Source organism: Pelobates fuscus, chromosome 7 (assembly GCF_036172605.1).
Source record: "Pelobates fuscus isolate aPelFus1 chromosome 7, aPelFus1.pri, whole genome shotgun sequence".
Lineage (NCBI taxonomy): Eukaryota > Metazoa > Chordata > Amphibia > Anura > Pelobatidae > Pelobates > Pelobates fuscus.
The window spans coordinates 70518338-70539877 of record NC_086323.1 but is presented as its reverse complement, the minus strand read 5'-3'; the positions used below and the strand labels follow the sequence as shown (position 1 = coordinate 70539877).

The 21540-nt window shown below is 38.7% G+C and overlaps 1 protein-coding gene across 2 annotated transcripts in view; it reads right to left on the bottom strand.

Moving 5' to 3' along the window:
• FNBP1L (formin binding protein 1 like) overlaps positions 1-17749 on the bottom strand; it is a 116844-nt gene extending 99095 nt beyond the window's left edge. For both annotated transcript variants that reach the window (XM_063428411.1, XM_063428410.1), the window contains exon 1: positions 17615-17749. In XM_063428411.1, coding sequence (XP_063284481.1) covers positions 17615-17638 — 24 coding nt within the window. In that variant the 5' untranslated portion in view covers positions 17639-17749. The remainder of the gene's footprint in view (positions 1-17614) is intronic.
• Between the last annotated feature and the right edge of the window lie 3791 nt (positions 17750-21540).

Below are 21540 nucleotides of genomic sequence, written 5' to 3'. Positions count from 1 at the left end.
GGCTAGTGGAAAGTGTGATACTTGGAGTTTGCTTAAAGGGACTCTCCAGGCACCATAACTACAGCAGCTTTGTGTAGTTTAAATGGGGTCATGAATATGTAGGTTCAAACCCATGATTTCACTTAAAAGTCATTTAACTTTCCACTACTTTTTAAAATCGCCGAATACTTCATCCCCCACCCCATTATGATATTCTAGAGAACCCTAGCCTCCCACATCCAAGTACATTATGTTCTCGATCCAATGAGCTTAGGAGGTCTACTTGAAGTAAGTGCAGGTCCACTCAGTTCGGGTACTTGGACAACTGAATGCAGAACACCAAAGCTCATCTGTGGTCAGTTTGTCCACAAAACACCAAATTGTAGTCTAATAAAAACCGAATATCAAGATATCAGCTGATATTGCCAGTTTGTGACTTCGGGCAAGCTGGGAAAAGTTTTAAAATCAGTTATTTTAATTTCGATTTCAATTGGAAGTTTAGTAAATAAACACCACAGTCGGGGTGTTAAATCTATTTTAGTACTGCAGATTGCAGGTGGTATAGGGTGACATAAGCTTTTTCTTTTTAGGGTCTAAAATAGACTTGACAATAAAACTAAAAAGTGTAAAAGTTGACAAGAGTCATGATAATTGTAAACGTGACGTGAATAACTAAAGCTGCTAAGAAAAGTTACACAAGCCACAATTAATCTTCAAAATAAAGCCATAGAGGATGTAGGTAAAAGTTACTTTCTACTCCCATGTGGGCTGCAGCTAACCGCTTCCACTTCCTGTCTAACCGAGTCACATCTAGGAAGAACGCCGTTTCTGAGGCATTTCCTTCAATTAAAAAGGACAATGATTTTTTTCATTTTGTTTTTAATGAAGAAAATAGAAGTGAGAACAGTGATCTCTCTGCTGACAATAACAAGGATACTCCCATCCCAGTGAAGTTAGTGTTCCATTGTAAGAACCTCATTTGTGTACAGAAGGTTGGCCATACTATGTGTTTTCAAAATATACCATTACAGAGGTAAGCTTGGTAAACCACCACAAACCATAAGGAGCTTGGTAACCACTTTACCTGGAAAGTCGGAGAAACTTTGATTAGTTAGTAATATGACAACAAAAATAAAAGTTTGATGGGTATACTGATAGAAATAACCATGTGTTGTAAAAATCCTAAAAAGGGCGTTTCTGAGTAGGCCATAAAACAACTTGCACCAATACAGCTTACCAGCTATCCTCATGGGCATCCTAAAACCGGCATTTGCGCTCAGCTCATAAACTTCGAGAATCTCATTAAAACTGCTAAACCCAAGTTACCCATGCAAGACATCTTGCAAGCCTGTGTTTTTCAACCTTTACGGAGAAATAACCCTGCTGGTCTAAACAAAATTCCCAAGTACCCCTGCTTCGAAAAAGTCATTTCTATTTATTTAAATTATAAATAAGATGCGTAGACACTGATGTTAAGTTAGTCCGATATTGGAGAACAGGCCAAAAGGTACTAAAGAATATTTTTTAAGTAAATATGACAATGTGAATATTGTGTATGAACTATTAATCTGACGTATAAAAGTCACAAAAAGAAAATATATACACACACACACACAGCGCAAACTTACACACACACACACACACACACGAAACTGACACAAACACACAAGAAATTGACACACATACTCACAAATTATTATTTGGAGTGTACCTGGGTTACTAGTACCTTGGGTTGAGAAACTAGGTTTTAAACAAAATAAACAATGTGAGCAGTTGATCTGCTCTGCGGTCTTTTTGTTTTGTGATAAGGAGCTACCCCATATGTTCAGTTGAAGCAAATCTATCTGAGCTTTAGTCAGACAACTGCTTAAATAAAAACACATTCTTACTGTGACTAGGTTTCTGTTTACAAAAGATTAGTCTCCTGCTGACAAGGTAAAAAGTCCTATTGAAAGTTTTGAAAAGTGGAGCAGTTGTCATGAAAACAAAAAAGGAATTTCACTGCCAACTGCTCTAGGTTGGAAATTTGCCTTGGAATGCACTTTTTACCTGTGCGTAAAGACTCCCTGGTAACCAACTCACCTTTTACATAATGTGCAATGTATTCTGAAAGAGGAAGTCACATTTACACTTTTTTGTACAACATTGCATCATTCCCAGTGCAATATTAGAAAGCATTTTAAAGAATATATTTTTTTTTTTTTACTGATTTGTTAACAAGCACTTAATGAACAAAGTTCATATGTTATCTAGGTCTGCTACATAAAACTAACAAACCCTTATCTGCCGCATTGTGGTACACCAAAGAATGGCTGTGTCTTAAATTTTGGTACATGCACGGTGACTACACTACTAATTTTACCAGGGGTGTTATTAAAATAAGGGGAGGCGGGAGGGGTTAACAGCCAAGTATAGATTACAAACTGCAGTCTATTTTTTTTTCCTCTGTTCCCTGTAATCTGTGTTAACAACTCAAAAATTATTTATATTATACATAAAAATGCAGGGAAAAATAAATTTAAAAAATGAAAAACCATTGGGAGATTTGGGACACATCCTCAAAGGGGATTTTTTGTTGCCAATAAGATTATTCTTTGGTGGAGGACCCTAAGTTGCAACCTTTCTAGTCTAAATAAATAATATTGTTAAATAATAAACATCCTGGATCCTTAAATGGTTTATTTCGCCAACATTAGTGTGCAGTTAAAAGGGACACTGAATAACGCACCCATTACCTAATGTAGTGGTGATAGTGCAAGGAGCATTTGCATGTTATGACTCTTGTCAAACCATTTCTGATGGACTGAAAACGGTGGTGAGCACTTTGCCTAACAAATCACAGGCTATTGTTGGCAATAATGTTAACCATTGTACCGACATTAACACCCAAGAGGCAGCCTCACTGTACTGGATATTTTAACATTACTGATCTAGCTATACATTGTCAAAGAAGGGATTCTTAATGAATGTTACAGGAAACCGGTCATACCAAGATAATAAGAATCTTCAAGTCTACAGTTCTAATCTTGCCCAAAAATACAAGCATTTGCATTCTATGTATAGCAGAATACCATTTTATTCAGCCTCGTAGAGAGGACAGAATAGCACTGTAATAGATCGCAGGCAGATTAGATGCAAATAAGTTATTGTTAATTATTTTAATTGCCCTTTAGTTAATAGTAGACATTGCCTAGCCAACACACTAGGAGTCCAGACCTCCACTGAAGATCAGAGGTTTAGTTTCTTTGAGAAATGTAAAGAACAGAAAAAGCATGACACATTACAAATCATGACTAACACACACATTTTTTTGTTCTTAACACACAAGTTACTCTTTCAGGAGACACAAAAGATCTCATTGCTCATGCCTTAATCACTTGGCTTGCTGAGGAGTACCGATTTTCCTACCTCTTGCCCAAAATATATAAATAAATTCTGATAGCCTCAAATGAAAGAGTGGAATTAACAATGGGTTTTGGAATAGCATGCTTTAATGCAATGGGGACTTAAAGAAATTCCATGGCAGTGCTGGGCAATGAGAGAAGGTTAGCAGTGGAGTAGAGAAAGATTCAGTCACGCAAATCACGGTCAACACTTCTAGTTTTAAAAATTGCTCACCCCATTTCTATGTTCTGCTGAAAGGGATACTGGAAAAATCAATGAATATGAACCCTCTTATACCCCAGTGCTCATCACATCTCATAAAATGATGGGGATTCCCTATTTTTTGTTAAAAAGCTTTAAAACAGCATGACAAAAACTGAAACGACCGCAACCTTAACTGTCTTGCACCACCCTAACAACTACAATAAGCTGTAAAATGATGGAGCATTGCGATCAACACTATCCCCAACAATAAAACTATGGACCAGAAATCAACTTAAAGATAATTATACACACACATACTATACAGAAAAATACAATGCGTCCAACTTGTGAAATAGAACTCAGCTGATGTTTAAAGGAACACTAAAGGCACCCAGATCATTTCATCTCAATGAAATGGTATGGATGCAATACCACTGGCAAAGAAACTGCAAAGTTTTAATTGCCGGGTTAGACACCTCAAGTGATTGTCTTCTAAAGGCATTTCAGCTGCTGCTACCTAGTTTGCATCGGTCATGTGACATTCAGCATTCATGTGGATGCTGCAGGTCATCAAATTCTGTTTATAGGGATGCATTGGACTAATGCTTCAATATGAGAAGCATTTGATGTCATTCTCTTCCCAAATGCTTCTCTATGAGCAATGGATTTGAGAAGGCAATGAAGCGATACTTGCCGAATGGCATTGCAGAATGAGAAGCAAACAGCAGTACATGTCTCAGCTTTGGATACATTTATGTATTGCCAACACTAGAGTGTTCCTTTAATAGCTTATATCAAAGTCTGAACAGTGTTCCACATTCTGCAGTTCTATATGGTTGTATTTTCTGTAGTGGGTCAGGAAACCAATTTTTTCACCTCTGACACAATAATGACTCGCTAATCCACACTCTCTGAATACAGGATGTGTAAAAAGCCTTGAAATATAAATTGTCCATCAATGAAAAACATGCCGTGAAGACATGGAGGATGACACAGATGCCTTAATCTCTAGCCTTCATAATGACATCTGACAAACTCCAAAAACACACGGCTCCTGGACTCCTCCTTGGGAAGTTCAATTTTCAGAACACAGATTTGCGCATTAGGCATTTCCACTTTCTACAGAAAAGGTTGAGCAAAACAAGTTGTCCCAATGTAGCAATTAAAACCAGATGGGAGAGATTCATAGCTCATGAAATAGTTCTGCGATTAGTTTAATTTCTTCATGCCTAGAATGTTTTCGTTGTGACCAATAGGTACACCCATCAGCCAGAGTCACAATCAGTCAGAGTCAGCCCTGTTTGCTGGGAATGTTGATTTGGCATTTGGGAAGCCATTAAAGAGACATGCAACCTCCAAATGAATCCTTTGAAATCACCATGCAGTATGGGGAGCAGCAGAAAGTGATTAAACTATTCTACAGCTACAAAGCCAAAATGTATATGTTTTGCACTGACGCAGTTACTGGAGTGTGAAAAAGCGCCAATGCCGTGCTCTAAGGGTTTAAATCAGGTTTGTTAGCTGTAGCTTTTTTTGGTCTCTTTTTTTCAAGCAAAACCATTTCTACATCACAGCAACATAGATTGGGTTCTTCTCAAAAAGAAATAACAATTTCCTTGGAAGTTACCACCCAAACAACAGGATAACCTCCTTACAGTCAGCCTTGGCACACAGCAGCCAATTAATCCGGCATCTTCTTCCGCATTTGCAGTTTGAAATGTAAGGGGATTTCCAATGTTCTACGTTTAGGCAGAAGAGAGTGAGAAAACGACCTTTGAGATATTTTCTAATTACCGTATTTTAATCAAATCACAGAACGTTACATATAAAACATTCAAAACAGTTGTTAAAGTGAAACTCCAGACCTCTAAAAGGTTTTCATCTGGCTGAAGTGCTTTAATGTAAAGAGTGTATCCCTTTTTTCATTTTACCAAAAATTTTTAGAACAGAAATTGACACTTTTATATATAAATTGTGTTAGACAACAAATATAGCCTCTCTCTGTGCAAACCGACATCCGTGATGTCTGTGTTTGCTCACCTTAGTTCTGATTAAGTTAGCTTGGTCACTGATATATTGCAGGTTAAAGGAGGGGGGGGATAGAAGATTAAGTTCAAAGATCCTCTGTAAGAAATGATAGTGTTCTAAGATTCTGTGATTGTTCCGATACTCTCGCGTGATTATGTAGGGACAATAAAAGTATCCTTATTCCTAAAATGAAATCCAGAAAACAGAGCCAATGTAAAATATCTGAACTACCAACAAAATACAAAGATTACACAAAGTTGTGACCACTTGCTAATGGAATCTGAATGTTGTAGAATGTTTACATTGGTTAATGTGAATTTATCCACATGGCATGAGGACTGGATGCACTCTGTTCTATCCCATGGTCTTTTCTTCATTCATGAATATTACAAGAGGCATGTCTAATACTGTGACTGTATACAAGGGACAGGATGAGCGTCATTAAAGCATTTAAAATGTCTGCAGAATCAAAGCAGATCAGGAATGCATGCGGTTAGCACACTCTAAAAACCAATAACACCAGTGCAAATTGATTCACAGCTGATTTGTTTAGAATAAGCTGAAACAAATAGCACATATTAAAAGTGGAATATAATTGGCAAAAGCATAAATACACCATGGATAAACTCTGTATAGTAGAGAGTGGAATATCTTCCTACCTTTTTTTTTTTCCATTTTTCGTTATTTTACTCCAGCAAATCTTACTGCAGCAGTGTTTGCTGGGGTAAAATATTCAAAGTAAAATAAATAAAAACCTACTTACCTCTGATGCCATCATGATCTCCACAGTCATGCTCTCTCAATGCCCTTTTTGAGTGCCAATGGGAAGCTATGATCACTACCCATGTGCTAAGCCCTCATTAGTAAGAACAGCAAGCTATGGCAAATCAGCAAGGAGTTTTGAAATTAGATTATAGGGAACCTCTGGCCACCATAAAAAGAAAAAAAATATTCCAAACGGAATAAAGTTGTTATGGTGCCAGGAGGTCCCTGGCGCCGGCTTACCTTTAGGGGTTAAACCATTAGCGTACAATTTAATGCTAAAGTCTTGAATACAGCACAAATTGTCTCTGCTTCTATCCTTCTGTTTCTCAGAGTACTGAATCTGGAAGCCTTGGACAGCCTCGGACAGGGGTGCGGATGCTTGGCACTCTAAGCCAATCAGTAGCTGCCCATTCACAATACGGTTCCCATTTTTCCAGCGGTGCATGGCAAGAACAGTTGCCTTTGTCTCTGGGTACATAGGCATGTGCGGCGAGCATATGTAGGTAGAGGGTATGGGTCACAGTCAGGATACCCAACATGGCATCCACTTCAAGCAACAGATATTGGGTGATGGGGCACAAATAAATACATTTAAAACAAATATAATATATATATTTATATGTACATCTGATACACATTCCACATTTATCCATAGTCTCCTGCCTCAATACCACTCTGTGTTCATATATTTCGATTTCTTTATGTCCCAACATGTCTCTCATTAGGTTATAATCGTGCATAATCACTCATTCATTTTCCATACAGATTCAATATAACTGCAAACTCAAAAAAAAAAAAAAATACAAAACCATGCTGGTATACATGTAACCGCCTGCATGGCATGCCACAATATATGCCATTTGCGTTATCTGCGGCCATGTGGCTGCACAAGCCATGGACTCCATCATAGTATTTGGAATGTGACTCCAGAATTGCGGTCTTATCATGTGTAAAGCACTTGAGTTGATTAAGTGCTGTATAGGTTTGCATTCCGTCATTTTCACAATACTTTATAAGTGTTCATTTGCATAGAGGCCTCTGATTGGAGTATTCCCCAGCATAGTCTGAAAGTCTGGGCTGGTAATAAAGGGAGGACTTGCAAACGCTGCAAAAAGCATGTCAACAGATTTAAAAAGCGGTTTTCTCATATACCACATGCAAAAAAATTTTTTATATATATATATATATATATATATATATATATATATATATATATATATATATATATATATATATATACATACATACATACATACATATACATATACATACACACACACAATTTTTCAAGATTCTGTGATTGTTACACATAAGTTATATTTGTATATATTTCTCTCTCAATGGAGTGTTTCTTAAGTGGTTAAAGGAACACTATAGTAACCTAAATTACTTTAGCTAAATAAAGCAGTTTTAGTGTATAGATCATTCCCCTGCACTGCTCAATTCACTGTCATTTAGGAGTTAAATCACTTTGTTTCTGTTTATGCAGCCCTAGCCACACCTCCCCTGGCTATGATTGACAGAGCCTGCATGAAAAACAAAAAAACTGGTTTCACTTTCAAACAGATGTAATTTGGAGGAGGCTCTGGCAGGGTCTAGCAAGCTATTAACATAGCAGGGGATAAGAAAATCTTAATTAAACAGAACTTGCAATAAAGAAAGCCTAAACAGGGCTCTCTTTACAGGAAGTGTTTATGGAAGGCTGTGCAAGTCACATGCAGGGAGGTGTGACTAGGGTTCATAAACAAAGGGATTTAACTCCTAAATGGCAGAGGATTGAGCAGTGAGGCTGCAGGGGCATGTTCTATACACCAAAACGGCTTCATTAAGCTAAAGTTGTTCAGGTGACTATAGTGTCCCTTTAAGGTAAAATGTATTATCTATATAGTTTGCTAGCCGATAGATAAAAGGGTAGGAGCACTACAAAATGGAATTCCACGTACTATGCCTTTTTATTTGACCATATTAAAAGATTTGGTATTTTGGAATTAGCTGCACATCTCTAATTTTGATCTCATGTGTTTATTTATCTGCGTTCTTATTTATCACTTCAAGCACCATGACAGACTCATACGCTTTGCTTTCGTTAGGGGCAAAAATATCCACTTATAGCTACAGCAATTGTGGGGAGCAGGCACATATTTGACCAGCGAGAGACCAAGCCTTACAGGTTTCTGTGAAGAAGCAGGGGCTGTGATCACGCAATCACATCTTGATAGAGCAACACAAAAATAGTGAACGGAGCTTGCAAAAAGCCGATAGCATATGCCTCACTTTATCTAAAGCAGAAAGTGTTATTGAACTACATCTCCAGAAAAAGACAGCATTTCAGTCCCCTCTGAAAATAATGAAAACACCCATAATGACTTCGTCATTTCAGGTGAAAGCAATGGAGAATTGCAGCATGTACAAAAATATTTTAATTTAAAATTGCTTTTATTTATTAGCTTTTTTTTTTTTTAATGCATTAAAGAGGGGAAGGAGAGTAATCCCTAGTCAGAGTCACCCGTTTTAAGACATGTTCATCGGTTACAAATTGTGATATATTTTCTCAGTTCTATTTTATCTCAATGACTCTCTTTACACAGTGTTGGTTTGCCTTTCCTGCAGGACAGTGTTAATGCAGGCTTCAATGACAAGCTTTCATATCACAGAGCCACCGCGCTGACAGATGCAGGCTGTCATTTCATTTTTTTTTTTTAACCAGCCATGAAAACAAGTTTTTCTGGTATACAGACAGGTACAAGCTGCTTAAACACATGGACGGGGTAATTCAGCTGGCTTTAAAACATGCGATTCTGCCGGAGATACACACCTTTCCATTACAGGCGGGAAGATTAAGCCCTGTACACACAGACAGGTAAGGAGTTAACAGGCAAATTTCTATTTTTACTAATATTTTTTGCATATCTCCAGTAAAAGCAACACTTCAGTCTAAGGAACAGAACACACTAAATTTGGCTAAATCAAAAAAAATGGATGAAACTTGACAACTTATTGTTTATTGAATAAATCAAGTGGTAAATGTCCAACAAAATATAGGAAAACACACTTAATTCAAAGGGAATTAACAATAACAATAAATTAGGCTCATGCCGAGTTAGAAAATCCTCATCAGAACTTCCAACACACACAGATACAGTTTAAATAAAATGTAGAAAAAAAAAAAAAACAATTAAAAAACAATTAAAAAAAAAAATTGTGTAAACGGTTAATGGTTTTGGCCCAATTTTAGGGTTAAGCTCACGGTAGCAATAGTTACCTTGCAGCTCTTTAAGCATGATTCAGCAGCAGTGTGCCACTCCCACAGTTACAAAACACCTGTGTGAGGGAAAGATATCTCCAGTGCTGTGAGGCCTACAAGAATCCTCAATATCTCACTGTACAAAGCTTACCTTTGATCTTACAACCAGGATCTGACTGACATCAATTAGAAAAATCAATGGGAGGGGGAGGAGGGAATACTATAAGTACACAGCATTGCATATAGAAGCTCAAAACACAACAATCAAATATATTAATGTAAAAACAAGTTACAATGGAAGGAGGGGGCATAATCTCGATAGATCATACAAAGAGGTTTATACAGTGTTCGTGGTATGCCTTTAACACACTCAAAACATGATTTGATACATGCATTTCACCCTATATTTTATACACACACACGAAGGGCTTTATCAATATTCACACAAAATTGCATCTGTGGGGGAGTATTTTATTTTAGTACTACCCTGTAACCTAAAGAAATATAAAGTGCCATCTCACTTAAATAATAATGATAAAGAGTCATGAAATTCTGAAAAAAAAACATTTAAGATTGTTTTTTTTTTTTTTTTTTTAACCTAATGAAATTTGTTCTCATTTTATAAATCAGAGAAAAAGCCATAAATAACTGCAGTCGCAGATAAACACATAATTATCTGCAAACAAAGGAAGTGTCTAAAATGCGAGAATTTGCACCCTAACTTGCACTCCGCAGCGGGATACATTAGGTAAAACATGGATCCTTTGGGAAAGACAATGCAAGAACCCCGATTTCTAGCAGTTTGCCAAATACAACTCGTTTTGCAAACCACAAACAATACACTCTGCATGTAATGTACATGTGGGTATACATGGACATTGTACACATGAATATATATAGTGTTTGAATACCGTGCTTTAGAAGCTGTGCTAGGTACTTCCAAAACCATTCGATATATTGTATAAGAAAGATCCACCATCTCGTCCACATTTTATAAGGTGTGGAGTCTTTGAGTAGCGAGCCTACTGCATAATATTGAGCCACTCTTAATGACATCATGGAATCACTAATGAGAGTTCAGATTTCAAAGGTAGAAAACCACTAAAAATGAAAAGACTCACATTTTGAACCTTTGATATCAGGGGAAAACTATAACAATAAATTACAGATAAGAAACAGAGCACACACTAATGCGAATTTAAAAACCTGGTGTTATATTTTACAAGGCTACTTAAAATAACCGATCTTTGCAAACAAATATGAGGTTCAGTTACACCATATGCTGTTAAGTCCACCAATATGTTACAGTACCCCAATATCGGTGGGCCTACACTAATTTTAAAATGGGAGATTCACATGCTAACTGCAATATTTACTGCTTCCAGAGACTCTCTGCAATTTATGCGTTCCTGTAGTCACTTTCAAAGGGGCACCTATAGTGGAGGGGTGGGGTGAGCCAACATGTGACACCCACTGTGGAATCCCTACCAAAATAATTAAATAGGGCACCACATAGATTATGTAAAAAAACAAGGGTATTCAAATATAACTAAGTATATATCTCCATCTTAAATAAAAAAAAAAAATAGATCTGGGGTCTTTGATCTGCATACTGTAGCAATGCTCCCTCCTAACCCAATTTTGCAAGTTGATGCCCAGATCAGTCCTCTACATAGCTTTGCATCCCAATTAAATGTAGATAAAGCATTTTATATGATTTAGGATTCCAAAATGATACTCAAGTCTTTGCTTAAATAGTTTTTTCCTGTCATTGTAGCAGCCAACACCATTTTGGCTCAATGATGGGCACCCACTCCAATGCGCTCACCAGACAAGAGTTAATACAAGAAACCTCACTATACTGCTCCTATGGAATAAAAATGGCACACAGCCAATATGAAATGACAGAGTCTCGAACTTCTTCCTACTTCTATCTTATGAGTAGAAGAGTAGTGATGCACACAGCTTAAATTCTAGAATCTAGACATTTGTTTATGCTGATGGTGATTGGAAAATTGAGCAAAAATGCATTATTATAAAGAAATTAAGTATTAATTTATCAATGTAATACTTCACCTTTTATTTACCATGTGACAGGATGGCATTGCAGAGGGTACAGTTTACATCTCCAATCATGTAAATATTGCAATTAACAAGTTAATAGCAATTAATAATTTTCTTTGTCTTTGATAAGCCTTGCCAAGAGTTTGATAAAAATACATTTTTAAAGGAAGGGAATGGAAAAACAAACACCACATTTACATACAAGATTATTTTTTTTACCCGTGTCCAAACTTGTTTTGATAAGATTAAGAGAGATGCACGCATGGAGACATGATACACAACCGCAAAGGAAAAGCATCTTTTACGGGTTAAAGTACAGCCTACCGATAGGGAAACAATTTAACAAAAAGCACAAGGTGCTGTTATTTAAAAATAAAAAAAATAAAAGAAGTTTTATTATAAACTTTAAGTGCATTTTAAAACCAAGGAGTCCGCCTATAAAAGCAACAAACCATATTTGCAAACATTGATGGTGAACCATCACCACAAAACACACACTACATATGAGAATCCAAAAAATAAATAAGATAAAATGAACACAAATATATACCCTGGACCTTTTAGAAGCGAGGTGGAGACTGAGGGTTCCACACACAATAACAGATTTAGAACAAAGCAAATGTGTTTAATCCCTCCTGGCTGTCCAAGGGTTTAACTGATTCCTATCACACAGGCTTGGTTAGCTATACTAATCGGATTTGTTTCATCCTGCTAATTATCTTCTCTCATATATTCCATGCTACGGAAAGTCCATATTGCTTAAAAAGGGAAAATGAAGCTGGGGAATTCCTGCCCCCAGAATAAAAATAATAATAATGTTTAAAAAAAAAAAAAAAAAAAGTTACTTTTAACTAATCAAAGCTCAGTGACAAAAAAATAAATAAAAAAAAAACAAGGTCGAGTTTTAGCATAGTAACTAGCTATTTTATTTTCAAACCATGTGGAATTGTAAAGTTAATACAACTATATAGACACTAACTATTTCTTCCTGGTGGACAATGAATGTAATTTGAATGCCCACACTGTGTAACATATTTGTTGGCTTACTTCAGCTATACATCGTGAATTATGAGGAGAAGAAGGTTAAAGGGTTAAACAAACCACCATGACCACTTCAGTGATTTGAAGTGCCTGGGTCTGTTTGCAGCATTTTGCTTTGAAAAGCTGCAAGTTCGGAGATTAACCAGCGTGACTGGGATATCATCAGCTAGCCCGGAACTAGACTTCCAAGGTGACTAATGTCAAATCTGTGCATATTTCCACGTACAGAAGCGAGTCATTGGTTGAGCGCAGCTGATAATCTATGTACGGCCTACAAAATTGGCACTCAGCTTGGCCTCCATTCAGGGGATTTGAGACAACTTTGCAATGCAACTTTTCGGGAGGATGCAGAGACCAGCAGTTTCTTTGTAAATATGCACATTTCCACTACTTTTTTTCCCCTCGTTTTTAGCACGCATATGGCACATGTAGTGCAATTTTCTTTTTTTTTTACATTATGCAAGTAAAATATTCACTTATCGCACACTGGGTGATTTCACAAACAGCTCAATAATGTACTTCCCACTTCATTCGATTGATCTTTTCCTAAAAATAATATTACCAGGACAGGCGTTCATATAGAAAACATTTCCAAATAATCTATAAACCGTTTATTTAAACAACACAAAAAGACCCCATTCTCAAATAGTCTTACAGCTTAGGACGTTTATCAAATCACCTACTTTGAGTAAATGTTGTGGAATTGGGTTTTTAAAATCATCATTCATTTCATAAGCCTGACATTGCTGCCAAGGTATTTTAATTTTGACCGAAATCTGTCCTATGCAAATTGTACCAATCGGTGCCAGCAATACTCTTATATTGTGTACATATTCAGGTGAGTGCGGTCTATGTTCTGCCAGTTTGTTGTGATAACTAAGGCATCGGCAAATCATGCAATCAATTTAATAATCCTATGTTAACATTTCACATTATTACTTGGATATTTACCAGATCTCCCTATTACTTTTTGAATTATAGAACAATGACATCAATATATGCTCAAAATTTACAGAGATACCAGAAAACATTATGCACGCTTGCTACCATACAGCATAGTCTCTAAAAGCTGTGTAATCCAAATCACCATGGCAACTATAAAGTATCGAGCGTGTCCTTTGCATGTCGAAAAGCTGGAAGTTGAAAATGATGGTTTCATATCAACTGAAAGCAGCGGCTAAATATATGTTTCACAAATTAGACTGGTAATATAGAACAAAGTATACAGAATAATGATGCACCTACAGAGTAATTATCACAGACCTCATACAACAAGGTGCAGTCAGCATGTGTGTATCCTGACAAGACACCGACCATTATTCTGAATACAATTGGTTTTCAACCACGCAGACTGTAGCTTTAATTCAAACAGTAATTTTAAATAGTTAGGAGTTAGAATAATTTAAAAATGTTGTACAAACATGTAAACATATTAATCTACACCTTTTGGTTAGTTACAATTACCATCATCCTGGAAGCTAAATCCTACACAGACATGTCATTTTCTATTCTACAAATTCTACAGGGCTAGCAAATCTGCACCAGTCCCAGCATGCCTTGCAAACTCTCCCAGAACCCTTTATACCCTTTTTTTTGTGTAGACAGAGCAGGAGTAAGAAGATTCTTAATATGTTTCATGTAATTATTTGGCACCAGTTTCTCGGGGTCATGGTATAGAGAACAACTATGAACTGACAACAAGTGGACTGTTGTGTTAAACAAGTCTCAATAGATACACCATAAACCTAAAGCAACATAAAAAGAAACAGGGATTTAATTTGTGCATGATGGGAGTAGCCGTTAATAGACAGTAAAATATGGTCTAGGTTAGCCCTACACCACATATTGCGCAGTTATGTGATGGTAAAAATACAAATGTTAAAATGTTAAATAAAAACAGATAGACTAATCACAGACCTCATACAACAAGGTGCAGTCAGCATGTGTGTATCCTGACAAGACACCGACCATTATTCTGCATACAATCTGTTTTCACTACGCAAACTGTGGTTTTAATTCACCAAACAGTAATGAGTTTAAAACCAGATTACACAAAAAAAAACAAAAAAAAAACAATAAAAATTAAAAACAAAGGCTAAAATAAAAAAATATATATTTTTAATTCTGCTGTGGTCACATCTTAGCTATTACAGTTTGGCGTTCACAATTCAGTGTGTAGTAAATGTACCCCTAAAAGTCACCAGATATTCAGTATAAAAGCTTGAATCACAATCCTTATATATCACACATATAAATGATATACTCTTCGAATCAATTAGCAGCAAGCCTTTAAAAAGTGGCTCAGTATCTGAAACAGGGGAAAAAAATACAGGAAACGCACCTCAGTAGCAAACACACAATCAATACATTTTCATCGAACATCTAGTGTAATCGCAGGAGGTGAAGCATGACTGCCTGAACAAATAGCAACAAGATTTAAAAAAATAAAAAAAAAAGGGTGCAGAACACACAACTGAATTGGGGTGTTTTAGTATCATTATCTTGGACTAAATTTTGTAGATAAGTTTAACCTTTCCAGCAGATATTTAAATTAAAAAAATACAAAATAAAATAAAGGCTCAAGATTTCAACTCGCAAGAGAACATATAGCCTTAGCGAGTATAAATCCACCCCCGGTGAGTATGCTATGGCTTGCAGTGCCTAGTAACTTTTAAGGCCTGGCTATTAGCATACATATGAGTTTGAGAACAACCAACCTTAGATACACATGCCATTCTTCAAGGATACAGAGAGGTTAACTTTGGGGAGGCCACAAGGTAGACCCTTAGCTGCTGAGAAACAACTCCCATTCAGCAACAGTGAGATGTTGGCCATGCTTTTTTTTTATATCAACAATTATTAACGCAAAGAAAAAGCCAGATCTTAAAGAACAAGATTCAACATTAGAAGAGGACCACTAAAAGCCAAATATCCATTTTGTCTGTGCTAAAAGTTATGATTCGAGACCTGTTCTCTCAATCACCTATACACTTATGGAATATCAACAACAATATACCCATAGCCAAACAGACACACATTACACAGAGTTCAGTGACAGTTCCATTTACAGTGAGCGCTCACACCACACCAAACACATTTAATTGCTTTTAAAAAATGTTTTTACCAGCTTTCATATCCTACTCATTCTCTGTTTAATAACACCATCCTCCTAGAAATTACACCTAATATTATTTATAAAATGCCAACATACAAAAAGATTTGTCCATTCTGTTGCAGGATTAAAAGTCTATGGCGAATCCATGAAATAAACAGAAAGCAAAGTTGACATTTTTACCCAAAGAGAAAATTCAATTTCTGCATAAACCTTGCAGCACTGTTGTCTGCTTAACCGGACTGACTGTTTAGTCAATAAACCCAGGTGTTTCTGATAAGTCACAGCTGTGACATCTACATTCTTCAAATTGCTATAAAAGGCAGCAGGTTTTTCAAATCATAAATGAACATCTACTAAACCATATTAATATACCAGCACACTGAAGTCACCTCTTACAATGGATGAATAAACAAATAAAATACTACAGGTTGTCAAAAACTTATTCAGAATGATTCGGTTAACAAGCACGACCCTGAGACTTACTTCCTCCCTTCTAGCAAGAATTCCAGATTTTAACCACATGTGTTCACTGATTGAATTTTATGCTAGAAGCCTTCAGTCACAGACTATACTCAGTACAATGTGTAGGATAGCAGGCTTACCATTAGGCCAGGGGATGCCAAAAAGTAGATCTTAGGCTGTAAAACTACCACTCCCATGATGCCTTGCCAGCTTGAGGTTGCCTACTGTCCCAATTTAAACATTTAGCGACAAAAGAGGCCATTTAGAACTGATAGGGTTAATCACAGCTGTTAAAATGCAGTGTATGCTCAGATTAACTGTCTTGTGACAGTTTCAGTCTACTTTTCAATATAAAGTGATCAGAATGTTCATGTCCCCCATCTGGGTTTCCTACATGCTAATAATGAATTGTTTGGACATCCTGTGTTACCTAAGGCTAAACAGGAGAATAATAGCAAGACAAGAAAGGGCTGGGGGTAATCTCATATTCCCTGCCGACTGATCACTACCTAGCAGATCTGGATGTTTCTGTTACAGATCATTGTTTGCATTAGAAAATCAACCCCATGCTGAGACGGTCCCTAAAATCAGAGAGTCTTAGGAGCAGGGAGAGAAACTAATGAGGAGTGACTGACTGAAAGGGTGTGAGCACTCTGCTAAGAGCAGGAACAAAAGCAGCCCCTTTACCTGGAGGTTTGGGTACTGTGTGTACACCCCATTAACCACCATACTACACACAATCACTGGAATGAATCTGTAACGTTCTATTGACAATATAGAATGTGTTCTTACTACTATCACACCTCATGTCACACTTATAGTATTCAATATTATAATAAATCCTAAATAACTAAATCCAGATAACCCAGCAATCCATTAACGCCTATTTTTTGGAGATATCCATTTACAATCGTTAAAGACTGCCACATCAATGAAGGCATCAATGAAGGCATGACAACACAAAAAAAAAAGGGAATAGTGATTGGATTATATGTCTTTACAACACAACTAATAAATCCGCAAAATCTGCATTGCTGGAATACATGAAAACCCGATGATCAACCCCGCTTTATGGCCCCAAATACTACAATGAATTGGCCGGAGACAGTGTGACCCACCAACAGAATCCACAGCTGATTCCTAGGTAGGGTAACACAACTGTGTGACACAACACAACAGGATGCAGCCAACACACAGAGCCAGTCCGGACCTCCAAATCACCTTCCCACCCCCTCCCTCCTTACTCCAAGGAAACAAAGCGCCCAAGGATCGGTGAGTTAGGCGCTGCCGGGCTCCCCCTCTCGGTGCCTACTGGGCCGGATACTCACCCACAGCTCGTTGCCCCAGCTCATGGTTGCGGCTGGGTTAAGACGGGGGTCGGTGTGTGTGTCCGGGTGTCGCTGCTCAGGGAGGTCGGGCGGCTCCGTGCTCAGTGTGGCTCCTTCCTTGTGTGGTGTGCAGATCGGGAGGAGGGGTGAAGGGGCGGTAATTGGGAGGGGAAGATTGGATGGGATGGGAGTTGGGGGGTGGCATGGCAGAAAGGGGAGGTATAAGGAGGTGTAGGGGAGCAGGAAGGGCACACAGACCAGTGTGATAGACTGGCTAGATGCCACATTTTGTGCTAACTGGGGGGAGATAATTTTCCTTTTGAATTTCCCCTTATAAAAATATATACATATGTATATCTAAATTACTCTCCTTTTCACTGATAGGCAAGCTTTGGTGCTCCAGCTTTGTGATTAATTTACCTGTGACTGCTAAATGTCAAGAGGAAACAGTTCAAATTAGCTCCAGTACCGAGTTCCAAAAGTGACTGATGGCTGTCTGAGGGTCACCATGGGAAAAAATAGTGCACAGGAAAATGACTTGACAAAATAGACCTTTGGCTGGCTGAGAATCATGAAAGTTAGCTGGGAGTGTTTAATGCAGAGGTAGTCCATAACAGTGATTAAAGCTAGCGACCATTGCTGTTATATCAAATATACCTCTTGTGTCTGTCAACATTGTTTTGCCTGTATATCCCCCTGTAAAATGTAGCAGAATATGTTAGCACTTTACAAATTTCCTTTACATTTTACCAGTGGCTTCAATTAACCTTTAATTCGCACTTGCCATTACCTAAAATTCTCACTGCTACCCTACCCTGTTTCATCCCTAGATCTCAGCTCACGGGCTGGGCCTTTTGCATTGGTCTGTGTATATTATACTTTCTTCTCCCCCAATTGTACATCCCTGTGGAATATGTTAGTGCTTTATAAATGCCAGTAGTAACAACAGTTATATATACTATTCTGATTTATCTTAAAGGGATACCATAGTGCCAGGAATACAAAGCAGTAGTACTACTGGCACTATTGCTCCCTCTACCTTAACCCCTTAAAACATTGCAGTTTCATATTGCAGGGTTGTACTGCCTCTAGTGACTGTCTACCAGACAGCCAAAAGAGGTGCTTCCTGTAGTTCCACGTAGTTTGATTTGTAAAACGATGCTGGATGTCCTCACGTTTTGCAGGCTAAGATTGCCACAAGGCATATGTATGTATATGTGTTTGTAGTATCAGTTAGTTAATAACACGTAGCTAAGATACTGTCATCACTGTACTGACCAGGTGCAGGAATGTAAGAACTGGAATTACGCGTCCCTCTCCTTTGTATCAGATGAGCCACGTGGTTAGACCGGATGGATGAGTTTAGACTCTATTCATTAAATAGGTTAAGGGTATGTGTGGGTGTAGTTAATTGTGGGAGGAGCTACAGTGCTATATAAGGAATGTACTCTATGTATTCAGTACTCAGACTTTGCTGTATTTTGGTGACGCTAGTCCCTCTGAGTCCCGATCGGTGATCCAATAAAGAATCTCTTCCTTCCTGAAGAAACCTGTGTCCATCTCTCTGTGCTTGGCTTCCGTCAGTTTCTCCGGTATCATTTGGTGCATTGGCCGGGAAGCTCATCGTTCAACGGTAGCTGAGAGGCAGAGGCGTGAGACGGTCTATCTTTGCCCACGTTCTCTACGGCTGCACCCCTGAACTTCTGCGTGGACCTCCCTTCGTCTCGGCGCCACTGGTCTGTTGTCCAGGAGATCATCGGCCTCTACGTAAGAAGTGCTGGGGTGTCCCCGTCGATGAGTGTGAACTCAGGTTCAGGAACGAGGAGGTAAGATAACTGCTGTTTTAGACGGCAGGACCCGCTAGGGGTATACCGATTGTGCGGTAGGCCCAAAGGGGTTTTTGAATCTGTATCTGCCCCCTCTGTCGGAGGGAAGGAGCGAAGGCGCACCGCTCGATCGAACGCTCTTTAGTCAGACCGTTTGATTTGGTTAGTCAGGCGGGGTCCTGGTGTAAGATAGCCCTAGCCGGACACCGGTGTCTTGTCTAGACTAGCGTTCTAGGGTGTATATTACGTTCGCTAGGTCGGAGGGACCGGGAGACTAAGCGGCGCCTGTGTAAATTCGGTTCGCTAGTTCTCATCCTATCTGGGCTAAGTGGGAAGGCGTGTAAATTTGGAACCCACTAGACTTTTGATAGTACGACTAAGAGGCGCCTGTGTAAATTCGGATCTCTAGCTCGTTGTATAGTGCGACTAAGAGGCGCCTGTGTAAATTCGGATCTCTAGCTCGCTATGTATATGTGGTGATTGGGCAGTGTGGCTAACCAAAACGGGTGTATATAGTTTTAGGTAGTCCATTCAAGGTACTGGCCAATAGTTTAGTTGGGAATTGTAAATGTGTTAACGATTGTTTTAGTAAAGTGTATATCTTGTTAGATAGCGCGAGCTCAGCCGTCTAGCGAGAGTGTTGATAGTGTGTTGCTGTATTATAGTGCACGGTACCATAACCCTGTATATTTACTGACATTATATAATAAGTACTAATCATTGTCGTCCATTGCATGTTTAACACCATAACCACTAATAATTGTATTGTGACCTTAACTTGTGCTTTGACCTATGCTAACCGTACTGTAACCGCTATTTGTAAAAGACGATGTTACTGGGGTGTGTTATAGACGGGTAATTCGTATATAGAGAATTATAGCGTGGGTGACTGTGTAGTTACGCCAAAGGGCATAATATTGATTATATAGTGACTGGTGTAGCAGCTGTGTGTGTACGGGAATTCCCTGAGTGTTTATTGTTATTGTGTACGTTTCACTTGGTAACCGTACCACGTGGTGCTGTTGCCAGAGGAAACGGGTGTGACTGTTGAATAGTACGCGTGTATAGTATTCGTTGTCGACAACGTTCCATTGTTAAGTATGGGTGCGTTGCAGTCAACGATTCCGGATCCCTTAGAATATATGGTTAAGAATTTTAAAAAGGGATTCAAAACCTGTGATTTTGGGGTTAAGATGTCCCCTGTACGTTTGGTCACTTTGTGCACTAGGGAGTGGCCTACTTTGGTTGCGGCATGGCCGCCACGTGGCAGTTTGGATCCAACTCTGGTACAGCGCTTACACGTGGCTGTATCAGGTAGGCCTGAACTTTACGGCCAGTTTCCTTATATTGATTGTTGGAGACAGGCCGTAAATGACTCGCCAAAATGGCTCCGGACATGCCACGAGGAACAGTGTCGCCTCATGGTAGCTAGGACTTGTTCGTCCACTAGGGCTGGTGTTAGGCCCATTTTGGACACGCCCCCTGAGTCCGAGATCCCTTTGCCGCCCCCTTACTTTCCGGTAAGAGGAAGTGACGCAAATACAGGAAGTCCTGTAACCCTTCCCTCATTACCCTCATCCACTTCCGCTTCCTCCTCCAGTACAGGATCCACCCCCCCTCGTACTAAATCTCCCCTTCCGGAACCAGAACCCACCCCCATTAGAAATGAATATCCTGATTTGGCGCCACTTCAGACTTCCGGTCAAGCTTCATCTAGCTCGGCCCGAAGTGTTCTATTCACTACCTTTTCCCAAAACCAACCTCCCACATCCCCATACCCTATATCTCCCCGACCGGAACCCATGACTGACGCTTCCCTACGTAGCCCCATCCAAACCCGACAGTTGACTGGTGCCCAACAATTAAAGCACTATCAGATGCCTCTTCGCTTAAATCCCGGGTCAGCTTATATCGATGCCGCAGGTCAAATGGCACACGCTGACCCTGTCTTCGTATATGTCCCTTTCACCACTACCGACCTTTTAAACTGGAAGACCCATAATTCCTCGTATACTGAGAAACCACAAGCCATGACTGATCTGTTCACCTCAATAGTACAGACACATAATCCGACATGGGCTGATTGCCAGCAGTTACTAA